Source organism: Sesamum indicum, linkage group LG11 (assembly GCF_026168435.1).
Source record: "Sesamum indicum cultivar Baizhima isolate 11 linkage group LG11, ASM2616843v1, whole genome shotgun sequence".
Classification (NCBI taxonomy): domain Eukaryota; kingdom Viridiplantae; phylum Streptophyta; class Magnoliopsida; order Lamiales; family Pedaliaceae; genus Sesamum; species Sesamum indicum.
The window spans coordinates 13,629,986-13,648,446 of record NC_142667.1 but is presented as its reverse complement, the minus strand read 5'-3'; the positions used below and the strand labels follow the sequence as shown (position 1 = coordinate 13,648,446).

Here is an 18,461-nt window from a genome sequence, read left to right as displayed (position 1 = left end):
GTCTTCCCCCCACCCCCCTGCAAACCCCTTCTCCCACCCCCACCCCTCTCGCCTGCAACCCCCTCCCCCCTTCCCTTCCCTCCCTCCACCATCCTTCTGAGTGCCGATCGCCCACATCTGGGCCACGTGGTCGCCCTTGTTGCGTCGCCTTCGAAGTTATGGGCGACGGCCGTCGCCCAGGGGTGAGGAGGGTCGGCGCGGCCCTCCTCTTCAGCCGCAGCCGCCGCTGCAAATTTTTTTTATAATTTAATTTAAATAATATTTTATTATATAAATAATTAAATAATTATTATATGAAATAATATTTTATTATTAATAAAATATATAATATTTAATTATATATTAACTGTGAGAGAAGGGTAAAAATGTCAAAAAAAAATATATTTTCATAGAAAAATCGCAGTCAAAGCGCGTGTGGCACAAATTTTGTACGAAGGGATTTTTTAAAATTTTATTTTATATCACAGAGGGTATTTGATACTTTAATTTTCATAGGAGGCTTTTTGAACATTCCAATTATTATAGGGGTTTCTGAATTTTTCCATATATGTATATATATATATATGTGATGGAGAGAGAGAGCGAGAGAGAGAGAGAGAGAGAGCGAGAGAGAGAGAGCAGGTTGCAGAACAGAATCAATCATTGATATGGATGATCTACCAACGGGTTTCCGGTTCTACCCCACTGAGGAAGAACTGGTTTCTTTCTACCTCCATAACAAGCTCAACGCCTCAAGACCCGAAATTGACAGAATCATTCCACTTCTCGATATCTACCACTACAATCCCTCCGATCTCCCACGTACAAATCTCCCTCTCTCTCTCTCTTTTTCCCCTTAAGAATTTATGTTTCTGATCATTGCTGGAATTGCAGAACTAGGCGGAGAGTATAGCCCGGCGGACGCGGAGCAGTGGTTCTTCTTCATTCCCCGGCAGGAGAGAGAGGCCCGTGGCGGCAGGCCGAACCGGTTGACCGATCGGGGGTACTGGAAAGCCACTGGATCTCCGACCAACGTGTATTCCAGTGAGAATCGCGTGATTGGTAGGAAAAGAACTATGGTTTTCTACGTGGGACGAGCTCCCAACGGCAGGAGGACCGTGTGGAAGATGAATGAGTATAAAGCTATTCAAACTGGTAATCAAATTCATCCACAGGTCTGCTTCATTTGCATACCACTTCTGTAATGATTTTACACTTGCAATTTTTACCCAAATTCAATTTGACTGAACTAAATTATATATATTATACTTGAATGTATTTTGAGTCGTACGTCAATTACAAAACAAGTATATTAATTCAAATTTTTCCATGCCCTAAAACCCTAAACTCTTCTTCTCCTTTGAATTAATTTCATAAATTAATCTATAAAAATATATTTAAAAAAAAAACACTTACTTCTCCCCCTTTCTGATTTACAGATAAGGGAACAAATAACCCTATGCAGAATCTACAAAACATCAAAATGCTTGAGAGCTTTCGACAGGCGGCCGCCGCCAGCATCCACGGCGGTGCACCACCAGCATGATGACCGTCATGAGGCGGCGGCAGACTCAACATCCAACATTGATCAACACATAGTACTACCGACGATAACTGACTGGTCGTTGGATAGTTCATCCTCCGGCGACCCAATCACCGTTATAAATCCGTCGCAGCCTGCGGAGATGACGAGCGGAAACTACCAGGATATGGGCAGTGAGCTCTTCTTGGACTGGGAGCAGCTCAGCTGGTTTGATTGATTATGTGAAACAATAAGGACCTGATGCTGATCATGTGATTAACTTCCAACCATTTTGGAGGTTAATTTAACTGATTTTTGGAGTTAATAAGGAAAGCTGCTAACGAGGTAGTTCATAGTTGTATGTACGTATGTCCATGAGAATGTATGACACAAGTATATGATACACGAATTCATTTCGATAATTTTGTTCAATAATTTTAATATTTTCATATATTCGAAAATATAAGTGGCTAAAATTTGCCATCTCTACATTTTTTTTGTCCCATAAACAAATTCAAAATATGTATTTGTATACCATCGAATGTGTGAATATTTATCTCATTTTATATGAATTATTGATTTTAGTTATATTGATGTATTAGTTGAATTAATGTATTAAAAAACAAAAAACAACATAAATGAAACCACCCCTACATTTCTTGTCCTTGTAATGTGAATTGCAATGAACTAAAGTTGAAGATCATTACAAACATTAACATTGTGAATGGGTGCATGGCACGTTCCTTCTAGATAAAAAGACTCTCAATGCTTTACTTTTTACCACAATTAGTATTCCTCCATCATTAAACTCCTACACCTGTCATTACATGGAGTATTAATTTCTAACCTTATTATGAATATTAATATTAAATATATCTTAATCAGTCCTCATGTTAATTTATTATAGTATTTAATTGTAATTAAGCTCTTAATTGACGAACTTGATATCCAATTATAAACGACCACATGTTCAGATTTCATATAAATTGTAATCGATTCACTGAAAATCAAAACTAATATTTTATGCCAATAATTGGTACAAAATTTCCAACTCAACGAACCCTTTCTAATTTATGGAGTTCCCTTCTAATATTTTCATTATTAGATTGAATATTTTAATTAAAATTTCAATTCTTTTATTCTCATTGCAGTGAAATGCAACATGTATGTTTCACTATATACATATATATATATATATATGAACGTAATTTTAATTATCATCAATCAATTAATTAAGTTGACATCACTTTAATCAAGCAAAGAATTCTGAATTCAGACCTCGTGTCCCCAAATCCCAACCCACATTGTACCAATCAAACAAAAAATCTCAGTTGGACTAAGTAATTTAAGGTTCTCGCGACTTTCTGACACGAACGTTTTCTTTCTTTCGTCAAATGAGGCGTTGACGCGGGGTGGGTTCCAGCCTTTCCAGCCAAGTTTTCATCAGGAAATCAGTATTCATGGACTTCAAGTACTTATACAGTACTTGCCTGTGTATAATTATTTTAAGAACTCTTTTTTACTTTTTATGAAATAATTTTCTTTTCTTTTTTTTTTTTCCGACAGAAAATATAATATTAGTAATAATTCTTTACGCAAATTCCGTAATAAGTCAGGAGGCAACAACAAATTTGAAATTAAAACTGCAAGGAGAATTTTAAACTCGTAACAATAAACATTCGAAAGTCGAAAACACACCCACTTGAGCGAAAATATAATATTTTAAACTTCGGCCAACTATGAGTTTAAATTAAAAGATTTTGGTCATGCTTCATTTTAATTGATCTTACTGTAGTAATAATTATTAATTACATATTTATATATGATATTAATAAGTGATATATATATATATTAATTATTAATAATTTAAATTCATAATATAATTATAATCCATTCACTATAAAAAAAATTCATAAATTCTCAAGCCATAAATAGTAATTCATGATTATTAATTCCACGTAGATTCTCCCATGCTACAAGTCACCGAATTCCTAGCAACTTAATTTGGTCATCTTCGTAGAGGTGTTGGCCTATAGACTTTCCTGCTTGACTCGGTATAGACTTCCACCACATACTATTAACCTTTTTCTTCGACATTTCTCCTTCTCACAAAAAATAAATAAATAAATAAAATAAATAAATAAATAACAATTATACACAATTTCAAATTTTTATATCGGACGTAAAATTCATTATTTTATGTAGGTGTATTTTTATGGTGGTCGACTCCATACAACCAAGTAATACGTTGAGCTCTATTAAAGTTTGATATTATTATAATTAAATACCCTATTTGTTATTTGAAAATTTTTTATTATTGACCCCGTTATAATAATATTTCCCCAACAATTTATTAGCTTCCATTAGGGTTTTATTCAAATTTTATATTGAATTTTTCAATATACCCTTTTGAACCTTAAATATAATTTTACATATTTCCTAAATTTTTTATTTAATTTTTTTTATAATAGTGTTTGTTCAACATCAAATTTTTATAGCTTTTTTAATAATAATTTCCATCCAACATAAGTCTTTTTTTGATATTTTATCAATTATTTTTTTAAAAAAAATAGAATTTAATCCCTACTCCTAAAGAGGTTGCCACCATATTTAATAATATATGAACCCTTTCCAAAAGATAAATAATATTTTAAAAAATAAATCAAATATAATTTATTTATTCGTTGCGTATCTAAAATAATATATACATATTTTTCGCAACAATTAAGCTTCCTCATTTGGTGTAACCGCAACGATATTCAAATCGACCTGACCTTTTATTCTTGAAAAAAATACAAAACAAAAAAGTAAGAAACACGCAAAATGGAATTAGAAAAGTTATGGGGTCAATTTTTTTTCTTAATTTGAGCTAAAAATAGAGTTAATAAAATTGATCCAAGATAACATCTAATTGACCTAACCATTTGAACTCATCTAAGTGAAATTTCATGAGAATTGCATTCTGTCTGTCCAATTCAGAGTTGGAAGTTTATTGCACTCCATTTGGTCTGTCAATTTGTCTCATTTTTTTCCCAAGAACATCAAATTTTCATGGTGGTTGACATTTCATAAACTCATAATCAAGTTTGTCAATGTTCTTGAAAACTAGTCATGCCTTTTGGTCTACCTTTCATATTGAATCAACCCTTTTGTTTCTTAATTATGTAAACTGCAATATATGTTGAGTCATTGTAGTCTTAATATTTTAAAGGGATAATTGCAATGTCTTCCTCTCAAATATGGTGAAATTATATACAACTCTTTATGGTCTGAGAATTTATATCTGTTTTCTCTGAAATTTGCTTTGTTTAACAAATAAGTCCCTTTGTGAGTCAAATTTTACGGAATTGATGATGTTAATCAAAAAAACCCAATAAAAGCTCATATTTACCCTAAATTGACTTATTAGTGATTTATTGCAAATTAAATAAATCTTTTTATGATTAAATTACACTTACACATCTTCACATATTAATGCATGTGAGGAGGTTTATCTTTACCGTTATAGGGATATTTAGTTAGAATAATTTTGTTTGACATTCAGTGAGTCAATAGTCGGTCAATTGAGGGTAAATATCGAATCTTCATTCAGTTTTTTTGTGATATCAATAAATTCAGTAAATTTTAACTATCAGAGAGGCCTGTTGTTAGACGAAAGCAAATTCATTATTACTAGATGTAATTTTTTAAAATCACAAAAAAATTACGTATAATTATGTCAAACCTCATAAGAGAGGAGTGTATTTAACTCTATTTTGAAAGGAGTGTCATTTCCGAATCATTTTATGCTTTTCCTTTTTCTTTTTTATGACGATTAAAGTGGATTTCAAAGTCCATTCTTGAAATTGGAATCTGCAACCCATCTTTCACATGAATAAGATAATACCATTAGACTATTTAGGACAGGCCATAGGATTTATTAATGGAAACTATTGGAATAAAAGTAAGTGCTCAAAATAAATAAATAAGGGTTAATCATATTTGTCATCCGAACTATAATTATTTTTAAATTTTGATATTTAAACCTTTTTTTTTAATGTCAATTTACCATCTTAACTTTACGAAATTTTGCACTTTGTCATTTATTACTGTCTTTCAACCAAGTTTTTTTACCATATGCATTGCAAATGTGATACTTAAAGGTTATGTAATATGATATTTCTCTCACACGCAATCAACAAAAAGATGATCATATATAGCAAAGTGTAAAATTTTATAAAATTAAAATAATAAATTAACACAAATAAAAATTAAATAACAAAATATAAAAATAAATATAGTTCAAATAACAAAATATAATTATTATGCAATAAATAAATAAAAGTTGTGTATCAACGTAATGGCCACAAGTCTGACGTCTGAACCGTGTTGGGCATTGATTGAGTTCTTGGAGGGAGGGTTGCAGGGTGCTCGTTTGAATTGGGCTGGGCCCAGTCGTCACCCATGACATTATAACACTCCAAATATAAAGTTACCATGATTAAGACTATTTGGTTAAAATATTATAAAATGTTATTTTTTGTTTTAAAAATAATATCTTAAGTTATTTGGATAAAATTAAATTACGAATATCATAAGATATTAGTGATTGCAGTTCTCTTATTAATATGATTAAAATTGAAAGAGTTTGCTAAAAATTTAAAAATAAGTTAAGAATTTACTATTTTTTTTTAAAAAAAGTTTATGAGCTTCATTATGATCCAACGCGGTCATTTTTAAAGAAAATATTTAAATACTTTTCAATATTTTATAAATTCTAAAGCATATTGTCAGATATTTTGACAAGCGTATAAACTCATCTAAACGCTTTTTAAAATAAAAAAGTGGATTCTATCTAATTATGATTATGAATTTGAACCTCATTGATGTGAAGATGCTGAAAAATTCTTCATTTTGTCATATAAATTCAAATTTTAATATAAATATTGAATGTTATTTCATTGAAATTATTAATATATTTAATTAAATGTAAAATTTAAATATATGTAAAAAGAAAAACAGAATAGTATTAGAAAATTTCAAAGTTTATAGTGATTGAAATAAGAACCACATTTGGCATAATTAGGAATTAATTAATTAATTAATTAATTGAGAAATATAAAAGGGAGGAAAAAAGCAATTAAGCAAAAGAGAGAGATCGGTATAAATACTTTATGCTCTTCTTCCCCTTCCCCGAGAAGTCAGTGGCAATTACGCAATTACAGTAAAAGTGATGGGCAACAATTGAAACCTATGATAGTATATGGTGTGATTGTAGCAAGCAAACAGACGAACAGCAGGGGCTCCGTAGTTGGGAGACATCAAGCGCAACACCGAGCCCCACACCCAGCAAGAGGCCCGCCGCCATGTTTTGGTGTTCGGAGGTGTAGCGAAAAAGCTTCGGGATCAATTCATAGTTGGAGAGCTTCGGAATCAATTCATACTTGGAGGGCTGCCGAATCAATTGATAGTAAGCTCCCACTAAGTTGTTCCTTGCCGTAGTTCTGAACAATGCTTTTTTTTTTTTTTGGGCCGATTTTTTGTCGATTAATTTGGTTAAGTATGTTGTTGTTAGTGTTGTTTTTTGGATGAGTTAGAGCAAATTGCAATTATTTCTAAAGAGCAAAGGGTTGGGGAGTTCTTCAAGTGTGGGGCTGCATTCAATTTATTGAAAGTTGATAAATGTAATTCTGTTTAGGGTTTCTTTTACTGTTCTGCTCAGTGGCGAGAAATTGGTTCGAAGACTTATTTGATGCCGATTATTGGTTAAAAAAATGTGGTTTAGTATTTAATCATGGTGTTAAGGTTTCCAACTAATAATCTAAGGTGTTATACTTTCGTTATATGATCATTGCACCTGGTGTATAGTATTGGCTACCGGAATCTAGTTTGAGGATAGGTCTTATTACTATGGTATCTGCTGCTGTCACGGTCAGCATCAGTTGGCTAGCAGGCAATGAGAGGGGGGCTGGGGGCTATTGAGAGTTCACATTCTGTCATTGGTGACCCTCTTATGACTTTTGGTTTTAGAGGATGTCTTAACTTGTAGAAAAGGGATATTGTTTTATCCAGTTGGGTGGTAGTGTGTCAGTGGAATGCAGCTATGGTGGAATTTATTAGTGTTGTTTATGACACTGTGAATTGATCAAGTCAAGTGCTGGTGGGAAGAGCTGGTGTTGCTCTTGGTAGGTTGGTGATGTGGAATTGTGGTTTTGGAATCAACTTGTTCAATTGCGGGTTAGATATCTGATATTTGTCCTGGGAAAGATTTTCTTTCTTCCAGCACTGCCGGCCGAAGGAAAGGGAATACCTGGATCAGAGATTATTATGCCGTGCAAATATTATATGGACAAGACAGGAAAACACTAACCAAAAGTTTTTGAGACTGTATCTTGGTCGATTTTATACGATATTTTCTTAAGTAATCAGCATCAAAACTATGGGCCTTAGTAGTGCCGATATGACTTCAAGCACACCAGCCTGCCTGATCTCCCTGAAGAATATTACCTTTGATGATTTTGGGGTGTATATTATGCTCATATAATTTGGCGCTCCTGAATTATTGTGTACCAATTTGTTTATATTTGATCAAATGAGGCGATAGACGGGGCAGGAAGAGTAAGGTCCTCTATATTGGCTTGAAGAGGGTGGTGCGGATAATCTGAAGGCAAGACAACAAACAAAAATCACAGAGTAGCTCTGAAAATGAAAACATAAAGAAAGAGGAAGTAACAAAATTGAAACTGAAAATCTTAGCCTTGGTGCTGGTGTTGCCTAGGTACTGCATTTAATCTAGACAGAAAAGTAAATCTTGACTTGCAGATAGATTGCTTAAAATGTCTAGTCTTCTGTAAGTGGATGTCTCGTAAACTTTCCATTATACCTGATCAGATTCAAAGAATATCACGATAAATTGTGAAACATGTCTTGATGAAGTGATGTACTAGGTTGGACATGTTGCTAAAATTAAGAATATGATATAATGTTTATTATTAAACTTTGTTATGCTCTGAAGGTCAGACATTATACTCACTTCTATGTTGGTTTACCAGGAAAAAAGAGAAGAAGGTGGCTTGGTTGAACATCATGTATTTAACTGGGCCATTATTTGATTGAACCTTTCCAAGTCTATATCACTTTATTTTCATCCAAGAACAAACCTTGTTTAGATGGGTTGCAATCACACTTTAACAATTCTTCTTCATTAGCTGTTTGATGCCCATGATGCCCTCTCATAGTGATTCTATTTTTGCTCAACCCTTTTTGTGCGCAGATCAAATTTAATATGCTGCATTTGCTTATGGAGCGGTTTCAATGGAATTTTCGGTTTACACAAGGAAATGTTATTGTCCTTTATTAATCGAGCTTAATTCTTTCCTTTTCCCACACTTCCCCTTCTCCTAATATGCTGTAGCTGGTCCATTATATTTTTGGGAAGAGAAAGGGAAACCTAGACTGGTTCACTGCTAGTTTGGGTAAGGAGAACTGTTCAAACTCAATGCAGTTTTAGTGTTAATTTTTTTAAATGGGACCTGTTCTGCTACCTTGTTCAAACTAATGAGGCCTATTATTTTTCTTTAATGTTTAAGGAATGATTGTTGTTTTCAATCAAGTTGACTTTGTTTGTCATGGAAAAGTGCCATACTTTTGCATTTCTTACCATTGATTGTCTTGTTTCAGGAATCTGAGATTGTGTACCAAGTTAGATGGATTTGACAAAAAAGGATGTTGACACTGAAAAGGTAAGGGACTTACAAAATGGTCATGTTTTGCTAAAAGAAGGACAGCCTTCTTCGGGGAGCAGAAGTCCTATGGGCGTTAGCCCTATGAAGAAGAGTCTTGAGGGTAAAGATGCTCTGTCATATGCCAACATACTCCGCTCTAGGAATAAGTTTGTGGATGCACTTGCCGTCTACGAGACTGTGTTGGAGAAGGATGCTGAAAATGTTGAAGCTTATATTGGCAAAGGGATTTGCCTGCAGATGCAGAACTTGGGGAGGCTTGCGTATGAAAGTTTTGCTGAAGCCGTTAGGTTGGAACCACAAAATGCATGTGCTCTCACACATTGCGGTATCTTATATAAAGATGAGGGTCGACTGGTGGAGGCAGCTGAGGTATGCTTCTTCATTCAGCATAGATGTTGTTATAGCTTTTTTTTAAAACTTGCTGAATCAGTTTTCCTGATTCTAAGAAGCGATATCGGTTTGACTACATGAATGAGATCCTTCAGAAACCTTCACTTTTTGTGGGTTATGATGAAATTTGATCTGTTATATCCTAATAATTTATGATAAGCTCTATAGGACTTGTACTTCAGCAAATTAAAAAGTCTGAAAATGGTTTAGTGGTTCCACTTCTTCAGACTTTGAGTTTTTGTTTTTATTTTCCATACCTTCTCCCAGATATGTTCTGGCCTGCAAAAATCATGTTCATCTGGTTCATGGCTTCTACCAAGGCTATATATGTTGGGCCTAAGTTATACTTTCATCAGCTCCGTCCATTTCTCCTCATATGCTTTACTTTGACAATGTATTTTGAAGATTAGACACTGTTTTTTACACCTCTCCTACCTAATGCAGACAGAAAATTTGACTATAAAAACTCTATGAACTTAAACACTGTAGTGTTTGTTTTGCTCAAAAATATGAATTTACATCCCATGTTGGCAGTAAAAACACCACATGTCAGCTTTTCAGTCTGGTTATAAATTCCTGTTTTAGTTGGAAAATAAATGGGATAGCTGTTCAATATTGATGGAATAGTTGGAATTTTATCTGGTTGTTGGATTGTTGCTTTGGCAATCTTCAAGCCATTATCTTACCATTTAGAGTTTTCTTGGAGTTCTAAAGTAACTGGATTTTGTTTTTCCTTTCGCGGCTTTCTGCCTTTCATATTATGGAAGTTGCTTTGGTGCAGATGTATCAGAAAGCTCTAAAGGCTGACCCATCTTACAAGCTTGCAGCAGAATGCCTGGCAATTGTTTTAACGGATCTTGGAACTAGCTTAAAGCTTGCTGGTAATACTCAGGAGGGAATTCAGAAGTACTATGAAGCTATCAAAATTGACCCTCACTATGCTGTAATTCCACATTTCCCTCTTCCATAATCGTCTTTCCAGGTTAATGGGATTTTATTATTAAAGCATTTGAAAATTGATATATGAGTTTTCTGTCTGCAGCCGGCTTATTATAACCTTGGCGTTGTCTATTCGGAAATGATGCAATATGACACAGCCCTTAATTGCTATGAAAAAGCTGCAATAGAGAGGCCCATGTATGCAGAAGCATATTGCAACATGGGTGTTATCTACAAAAATCGTGGGGATTTGGAGTCAGCTATTGCCTGTTATGAAAGGTGATAAGTTAATCATTTGTCGCCTTTTCTTAGAATTTCCTGGTTTGTTTGACTTTCATCCATCTGATACTGTGTGAATTTGTTTCTTATTCTTATAACAGGTGTTTAACTGTCTCACCAAACTTTGAGATTGCAAAAAATAACATGGCCATTGCCTTAACAGATTTAGGCACAAAGGTTTGGTTTCTATTTTTCCTAATTAAATTGTGCCTTTAGATAACTCCAGCAGATAATTTTTGGATTGTCAAATATTTCTTTTTGATCAGGAAAAATGATGGTTATGATCATTAGAAAATTGTCTTACCGCATTTTTGTCCCTAGTCATTGTGTTTATTCCATTTTCTTTCAACCCTGGTAAAAACATGATGATACATTTCGTAATTGTTCAAATAAGCAAGTGCGTCCGTACAACTCTTCTTGAATCTGCCATATTTGTGATGAACTGCATATGAAGTCGGAAATATGGTAAATGTTTTTGGCCTTTGAGGGCAACTAATTTATTTCGTCACGTTACAGAATTCTATTGTGGACTTCTGCAGAAAATTATGAGCTGTATCTTGGATGTATTCTGCATTTTAACACCTCACTGTTCTTGCATTTATCACTCATATATATTGTAGAAAATTCCCAAGGAATCCCATATGGTTGTGTATTTTGATTGTTGACTCAGAACTTCTCCGTCCAGGTTAAATTGGAGGGTGATATTAACCAGGGCGTTGCATATTACAAGAAAGCTCTCTATTATAATTGGCACTACGCTGATGCCATGTACAATCTTGGTGTTGCTTATGGAGAAATGCTGAAGTTTGACATGGTAATTGGAAATAAAAATCATCAACTTCTGGTGCTTCTATTGCAAAATCAGTGCACTACCATGAGGATGTATCATATTTACTTTGTATTTTTTTTCTTGTGTCATATGATTATAATATTTTATTCAATAATATTGTACTTGTGCTAGTGCTTTCCCCTGCAGACTGGCAATCGCAGGTCAGCTTCTATTAAGGCCTCGCTTGGAGGACTTTTTTGTTTCAAACATCCTTTTCCATACCTGATTATAATTTTCTGCCATCTTACTTATGCAGGCAATTGTCTTTTATGAACTTGCATTCCACTTCAATCCCCATTGTGCAGAGGCATGTAACAATTTAGGGGTGATATACAAGGATCGTGACAACCTTGATAAAGCAGTAGAGTGTTACCAGGCAAGTTTAAAGCTTGCAAATCTTTGTTGATGTACACATGACACATCACATGTTTCATTTTTCACCTTATAATATCGTATGTATCTGCAGATGGCTTTATCAATCAAACCTAACTTTTCCCAGTCATTAAACAATCTTGGAGTTGTTTACACAGTCCAGGTTTTGTGTCTCTTGTATTTCGTGTTTATTTTTGAGTTGCTTGGTTCTGGGATGAAAAATTCATAGCTTCAGTTCTGTTTACAGGGTAAAATGGATGCTGCTGCTAGCATGATTGAGAAAGCTATTGTTGCAAATCCGACTTATGCCGAAGCATATAATAATTTAGGTCCTTCAATTTGTCTTCCATCCTCTATCAAATAAATGCAAAAGCTCTGTGATTTTATTTATAGGTTTCTTAACTGTGCTTTTCACATATGTAGCTTATTTTTAGCAATTAACAAACCTATACTTAATACTTGATAATTGAGAACCTATGATAGTCAAATAGAATGTCGGCTAAACCAACCAACATTGTGTGGTTCGGATGAGCACATGCATGCGTATTTCAGGGGTGAGGGTGGAGGGAGGTTGCTGAGAAGTGGAAACTGGAAAGTAAGGGTGTGATACATAAATAATTTGCAGGAAAGGGACCCGCATATGTGCTCATAATTAAAGATGTCTTTTCTAACTTCAGTCACTTCGAGTATGAAATATCCTATTGCTACTTTTTGGAAGTATTTTAAATAGAGATCATATCATTATCAAGTAATACATGACTATTTCTTTTGGATGTGTAGGGGTCCTCTACAGAGATGCTGGGAACATATCTCTTGCAGTTGAAGCATATGAGCAGTGCCTTAAAATAGATCCTGACTCTCGCAATGCAGGCCAGGTATCACATTTTTTAACTTATGAATGTTGTGCTCGGAGAATCTTTGTGAACATTGGATCAGCCTCTTCTTGAGAATTTACAGCCTGTAAACCTTTACTGAAAGATATGCCATATATTATACCATTCTGTTCATGTTAAATCTCTACCTCAGCAATAAAACGCATCGACAAGTTTGGCACACTGTGTTCATGTTCATTTTAAAAATTCAATCACTTTTCTGGTTAATTGCTGAGCATAAACATTCATCTTGAATGATTCTGTCTACAAACTGTTTATTTCATATATGTTTCTTCGGTTTTTTGTTTTTTTTGCACTTTATAGATGACAATGTCCAACATCGGTTGCATCGTTTCTCTTTTTGAATTTTTTAGATATATTCATAGTTAAAAGAGAATTTTTTCCTTCCCCATTTGATGCACATGCAAATTTGAAAGGACTCTACCAAAGAGATCCTTTCAACATTCCAAACGAGTTCCCCTTCTCATTCAGAGCCGGGCCATATGCTCCTATCTCATTCAGGGGTGTCACCTGCATTGTTGATTAGTTGTGAATTTGTAGCCAAACAAAGTCTTACGTCACTCTAACATTCAATGCTTCTAAAACATTATGAATGTCAGTACTCGGGCGTATTTTTATCAACACATGGTTCTGGTGTTCTGAATTGCTGTGAGCTTCTTGAATCTTACACATCCCGGACTCCTCCATCCCCTACTCAAGAAAAGGAGGGTTCATTTCTTTCTTTTCTTTTTCCTTTTTTTTCTTTGTTTGGGAGGGGGGGGGTCCGCACTGGTGAGAAAAAGGACGATGACAGCCTTGTGAAAGTGTCCCCCGACAAAGGTTGAGGTTCCATGGGAGAAAACATTGTACTTTTACAGAAGTCTAATGAGAGACAGAAGGTTACTGCCATTGAAGACATGGCAGTTGTTTTATCTTGGGGGGTTTGGTAGACATGCCAAGGATTTTAGTATTTGACTTTTTAAGGTTAATTTTCGGGGGTGAGTTCCTTACGTTTTTGGTGGTTGGTGTAGTTTCTTGGTGTCCCTCCTTTTGTGGGTGGCTGTGCCTTCTAAATCGGTTTCTGAGTACTGATTTCTTTGGCAATAATATTTTATATTCTGCCCTATTTCTATGTGATTGAATGGATTTAGGCTCATGAAAAAAAATTTCTTATCCAATTTCTCTTTTTTGTGTTGCAGAATCGATTGCTCGCAATGAACTACATAAATGAGGGTACTGATGATAAATTGTATGAGGCTCACAGGTCAATCTTTTAACCTTATGCGCACTATTTCGTTCTCCCTTTGAGCTAGAAATTGAAGTGCTGTATTTGACTATTTCCCAAATCTATTGAGTGTGGCGGCATTGCTGATTTATATCATGCACCAAAATATAGATGTGTGTAGATCTTTTGGAACACTAGTATCTTCGTGTCACATGTACGTAAGCAAGCATTTGATGTCCATATGCTTGTTTATAACACTTCGTGTGTATCCTTTCAGATATGATGGGTTGGAACTTGTTTAAGAGTAGTTTCGAAGTAAAAGTTCTTCTGTTGTGGAAAATGGAACCTTGGATTTCAATATTTATCTTTATGGTGCCCTGACTTAAATGCTTATTTGCAGAGACTGGGGTAGACGCTTCATGCGGTTATTTCCACAGTATACTTCCTGGGACAACATTAAGGATCCAGAAAGGCCGCTTGTTATTGGATATGTCTCCCCTGATTATTTTACTCATTCCGTATCATATTTTATTGAAGCGCCGCTTATATATCATGACTACGCAAATTATAAGGTGGTTGTCTATTCAGCAGTTGTGAAGGTAGAACTACGCTGTAACATCTTGAATTCTGCCCATTCTTAGCTGACTATATGTGCTGCCCCTCTCCATTACGAGCAAACAATTGTTTCTTGGTTAAATGATAGGAGCAAGTGTAGAGCCTCCAATTATATTTACAACTTGATGATCTCTGATGTGGCAGGCAGATGCAAAAACTAATAGATTCAGAGAGAGAGTCTTGAAGAACGGTGGAACATGGAGGGACATTTACGGGATTGATGAGAAAAAGGTGGCAAGCATGGTCCGAGAAGACAAAATTGATATCTTGGTGGAACTTACTGGTCATACTGCAAACAACAAGTTGGGAATGATGGCTTGCCGGCCTGCACCTGTTCAGGTATTTCTGAAAAACTTCGATACTTTATATTGAGGTAATATTCACACATTTGAAGAATTATACTCGTGTTTATATAATATAATAGTTCGATTTATCAAAATTAGCAATACCTTGAAATATTAGTGCAGGTCCATGACCTTTTAAAAATATCAACTTGGACTCTACAATGCAGCAAACTATTTTGGGTTACCTCACTTCTAGCGTTTCCACACCAAGTTCATATTTCTTTGTGTTGTTTATAGCTAGCAGAAAATCTCACTTAACAATCAACAGCTGAAGAAAACATCGAGTGAATTTGGATTGGTTGTAAAGCTGAATTTTGGACCCATGATGAGAGGACAAGGCATATTTCTTGTGCTGATACCATCTGATGCGAAATGTCTTGCTTTGTAGGTGACGTGGATTGGCTACCCTAATACAACTGGTTTGCCAACCATTGATTACAGGATAACTGATGCATTGGCTGACCCGCCTGATACGAAACAGAAGTGTGTCAATTTGTTCTTTAATATTTTCATCTTTCATCGCAATGAAAGCTGATTCCTACCTATAATACATTTTTTCGGTTAATTGCAGGCATGTTGAAGAATTAGTTCGATTACCCAATTCATTTCTGTGTTACACACCTTCCCCTGAAGCAGGGCCAGTGTGTCCAACTCCTGCTTTATCTAATGGCTTTGTTACTTTCGGTAGCTTCAACAATCTTGCAAAGGTATTTGGAATGGTCAAATAAGGATCTTTCGCATAGCATCAGATTCTATTGTTCTGACTGTTAAATATTTGAATTAATCAGATAACACCCAAAGTTCTGCAAGTCTGGGCAAGGATTCTATGTGCCGTTCCAAATTCTCGGCTTATTGTGAAGTGTAAGCCTTTTTGCTGTGACAGCGTAAGACAGCAATTTCTTTCAACACTGGAGAAGTTGGGATTGGAATCACTGCGCGTTGATCTTCTGCCTCTAATTCTTCTCAACCATGATCATATGCAAGCATATTCCTTAATGGACATCAGGTAATGTCAGTTTCTCCTTTTTCACTTGATCTGGGATGAACTAGTCCTTTAGCATTTAATTTCTTTGTGAAACAGTTGATAAACCACATTCCACAGGCTTATGCGGACAGTTCCAAGTATCAAATACTTCATTGGTGATCAATTTGGCTAGTCCTAAGATGTAACTTCAATTGTGAAGTTGTGTCCTTGTCATTGTTATGACATGATCAAATGGTCTTTTTTAAACTTTGCCTGCTATCACTTCATGTTAGTAATCATAAAAACATTTGTAGCAATCATGCTTTCCTTTGACCTAGATATGGCATAACATCTACCGCAGGAGAGTTTATCTTGTAAGACCAACACAGAAACAAATAGCTAAACGTAAATTACTTTGAGACAGACCAATGATTCTTTATTGCTAGAATCTAGAGTGTTCTTGTGCATGACATGCTTCTTGAGGTTAATGAAAGCTCTTTCTGTTCCTAGCTTGGATACTTTTCCTTATGCGGGGACAACTACCACATGTGAGTCTCTGTACATGGGAGTGCCATGTGTCACTATGGGAGGTTCTGTGCACGCCCATAATGTTGGTGTAAGTCTCCTCAAGACAGTTGGTACGTACTTCTTTCTTTTCCATGCACAGTTACTAAATTCTGGTCACTCTTTAATATTTCCGAAATAGGTGGAATTTCTTGATATCTTTATTATTGTGTGCCAGTTGATCCTTGTATCGTGGACATAGATATTTGCTCAAAAGTAGAAGAATTCATGCATGTCTGACTTCAACTTTGAATTTGTTGAATATGAGACTTAGTGATAATGTGAAAGTGAGATGTGAACAATGTTACTAATACATCACATGCATAGATACCAAGAGCCTACCACAATCTCTTTATTCCCAATAAAATTTGATTGCAAGCATGTCCTGGCTTCTTAAGCTGCAACAGTGGATGCTTCAATTATCAACAGGCGATACAGAATTCGACAGCGGATCCTTAATCGTCTGATTTTTGGTTGTTTGATCACAGTCTAAATTATGTATCTACTTATTGTGTGTTTGCCCCTCCTCGGTAGTTATGCAGCTGGTTTTCTCGGGACATTTTTAAGGCTTAAAAGGAACCACTTGCTTTCTTTTCAAACTTGAGACTCTGCTGGACATATTTATGTTGCTCTTGTGTAATAATCTTATTTATGCTAAATCCAGGTGTTAATATAAAAGTGAAGACAACCTATATTTTCTTTCACCTTCTGTACATTTGGGCATGACATGATTTGATGATAATGCAGCATAAGTTGTGACCTGCATCCAAATTATTCAGGAATGTCTGATGAACAATGTATTTGCATTACAGGGTTAAGCAACCTTGTTGCCAAGAATGAAGATGAATATGTAGAGATGGCTCTGCAGTTGGCCTCTGATATTACTGCCCTCTCAAACTTGAGAATGAAACTAAGGGATCTCATGATTAAGTCTCCTCTTTGTGATGGATCTGAATTCACTCAACACTTGGAGTCAGCATACAGGAATATGTGGTGGCGGTATTGTAAGGACGACGTTCCATCTTTGAGGCGCATGGAGATGGCACAACTGCAACCGCAACAGCAGCTTCATTCACTACAAGCAGTTCCAGAGGGGCTTGCTGTAAGGTTAGGTGAACCCACAAAAAATATTTCTAGAGATGGTCTGCTTGCGCCAGTTAAGGCTAACGGATTTAACCTGGGGCAGTCTTCCTCATTGAGTACTTCACATAGAGATGAGAATGGGTCATGTTGAGTCAAAACTGCAACTCGGGCAAATTGGGTTGGTGTTAGTTGGTCGGATGATTCATCAAACTAAGGTCCCTGGAGAATGATTAATGATCCAGTGCATCAGGTAGTTGTATTAGCCAGCAGCAAGTTTCTGTAATCCATGGTTGAGGCCCTTTGTACCATATATTTGATGGGGCTTTACATGGTAGATTGGGATGACTTGGCTTGGCAGATTTGTCTACTCTTGCAGCACTAAGGCTGAAATTGTTTTGGGAGCAGGATATTGGAAGTAGTCTAGGAAGTATTGAAATATGTATTTGATCAAGATAAAATCTAGTGGAGAAGCAAGAAAGGGTAGTGCTATGGGCTTGTATTAGGAATGATCTCTACCCCTTGGGTCATAATGGGGTTTTTGCAATATAAGGAATGATGCTATTGTTGTGGAATTTAGTTTATAGAAGGGCAATTTGTGTATGCTTTCTGTGCCTTACCGTTGTTTATGTATGGTTTCGTCTTAAATACTCGCATGCTTCTAGTATGTTATACCGTAAGTGCAAGAACAAGCATGGTATTACTAGGACTGAATTGTATCTTTAAAGTTAGTGTTAGAAGTTTGTTGACGATTAAAATGTGA

At 35.4% G+C, this 18,461-nt stretch overlaps 2 protein-coding genes across 3 annotated transcripts; both read left to right on the top strand.

The window, feature by feature from the left end:
- Positions 1 to 581: 581 nt before the first annotated feature.
- On the top strand, positions 582 to 2,089 carry LOC105174209 (NAC domain-containing protein 90-like). 2 transcript variants are annotated; one of them, XM_020697990.2, is made up of 3 exons: positions 582 to 801; positions 874 to 1,154; positions 1,419 to 2,089. In XM_020697990.2, exons 1-3 carry the CDS (start codon positions 648 to 650, stop codon positions 1,737 to 1,739), a joined length of 756 nt encoding a protein of 251 aa, XP_020553649.2. In that variant the 5' UTR covers positions 582 to 647; the 3' UTR covers positions 1,740 to 2,089. The 2 variants fall into 2 exon arrangements, with proteins under 2 accessions (XP_020553649.2, XP_011094538.2); XM_011096236.3 differs by having other exon boundaries at positions 874 to 1,134; positions 1,419 to 1,674.
- A 4,537-nt stretch (positions 2,090 to 6,626) lies between these two features.
- Positions 6,627 to 18,301, top strand: SPY (Tetratricopeptide repeat (TPR)-like superfamily protein). The gene is given in 19 exon segments (XM_088875541.1): positions 6,627 to 6,950; positions 9,161 to 9,594; positions 10,397 to 10,558; positions 10,658 to 10,833; positions 10,935 to 11,010; positions 11,519 to 11,647; positions 11,919 to 12,038; positions 12,129 to 12,197; positions 12,282 to 12,363; positions 12,815 to 12,909; positions 14,106 to 14,170; positions 14,532 to 14,730; positions 14,891 to 15,085; positions 15,479 to 15,573; positions 15,662 to 15,797; positions 15,879 to 16,096; positions 16,565 to 16,692; positions 17,431 to 17,841; positions 17,844 to 18,301. Coding segments are annotated over 18 exon segments (2,811 nt in total). The 5' UTR covers positions 6,627 to 6,950; positions 9,161 to 9,186; the 3' UTR covers positions 17,891 to 18,301.
- Positions 18,302 to 18,461: the final 160 nt, after the last annotated feature.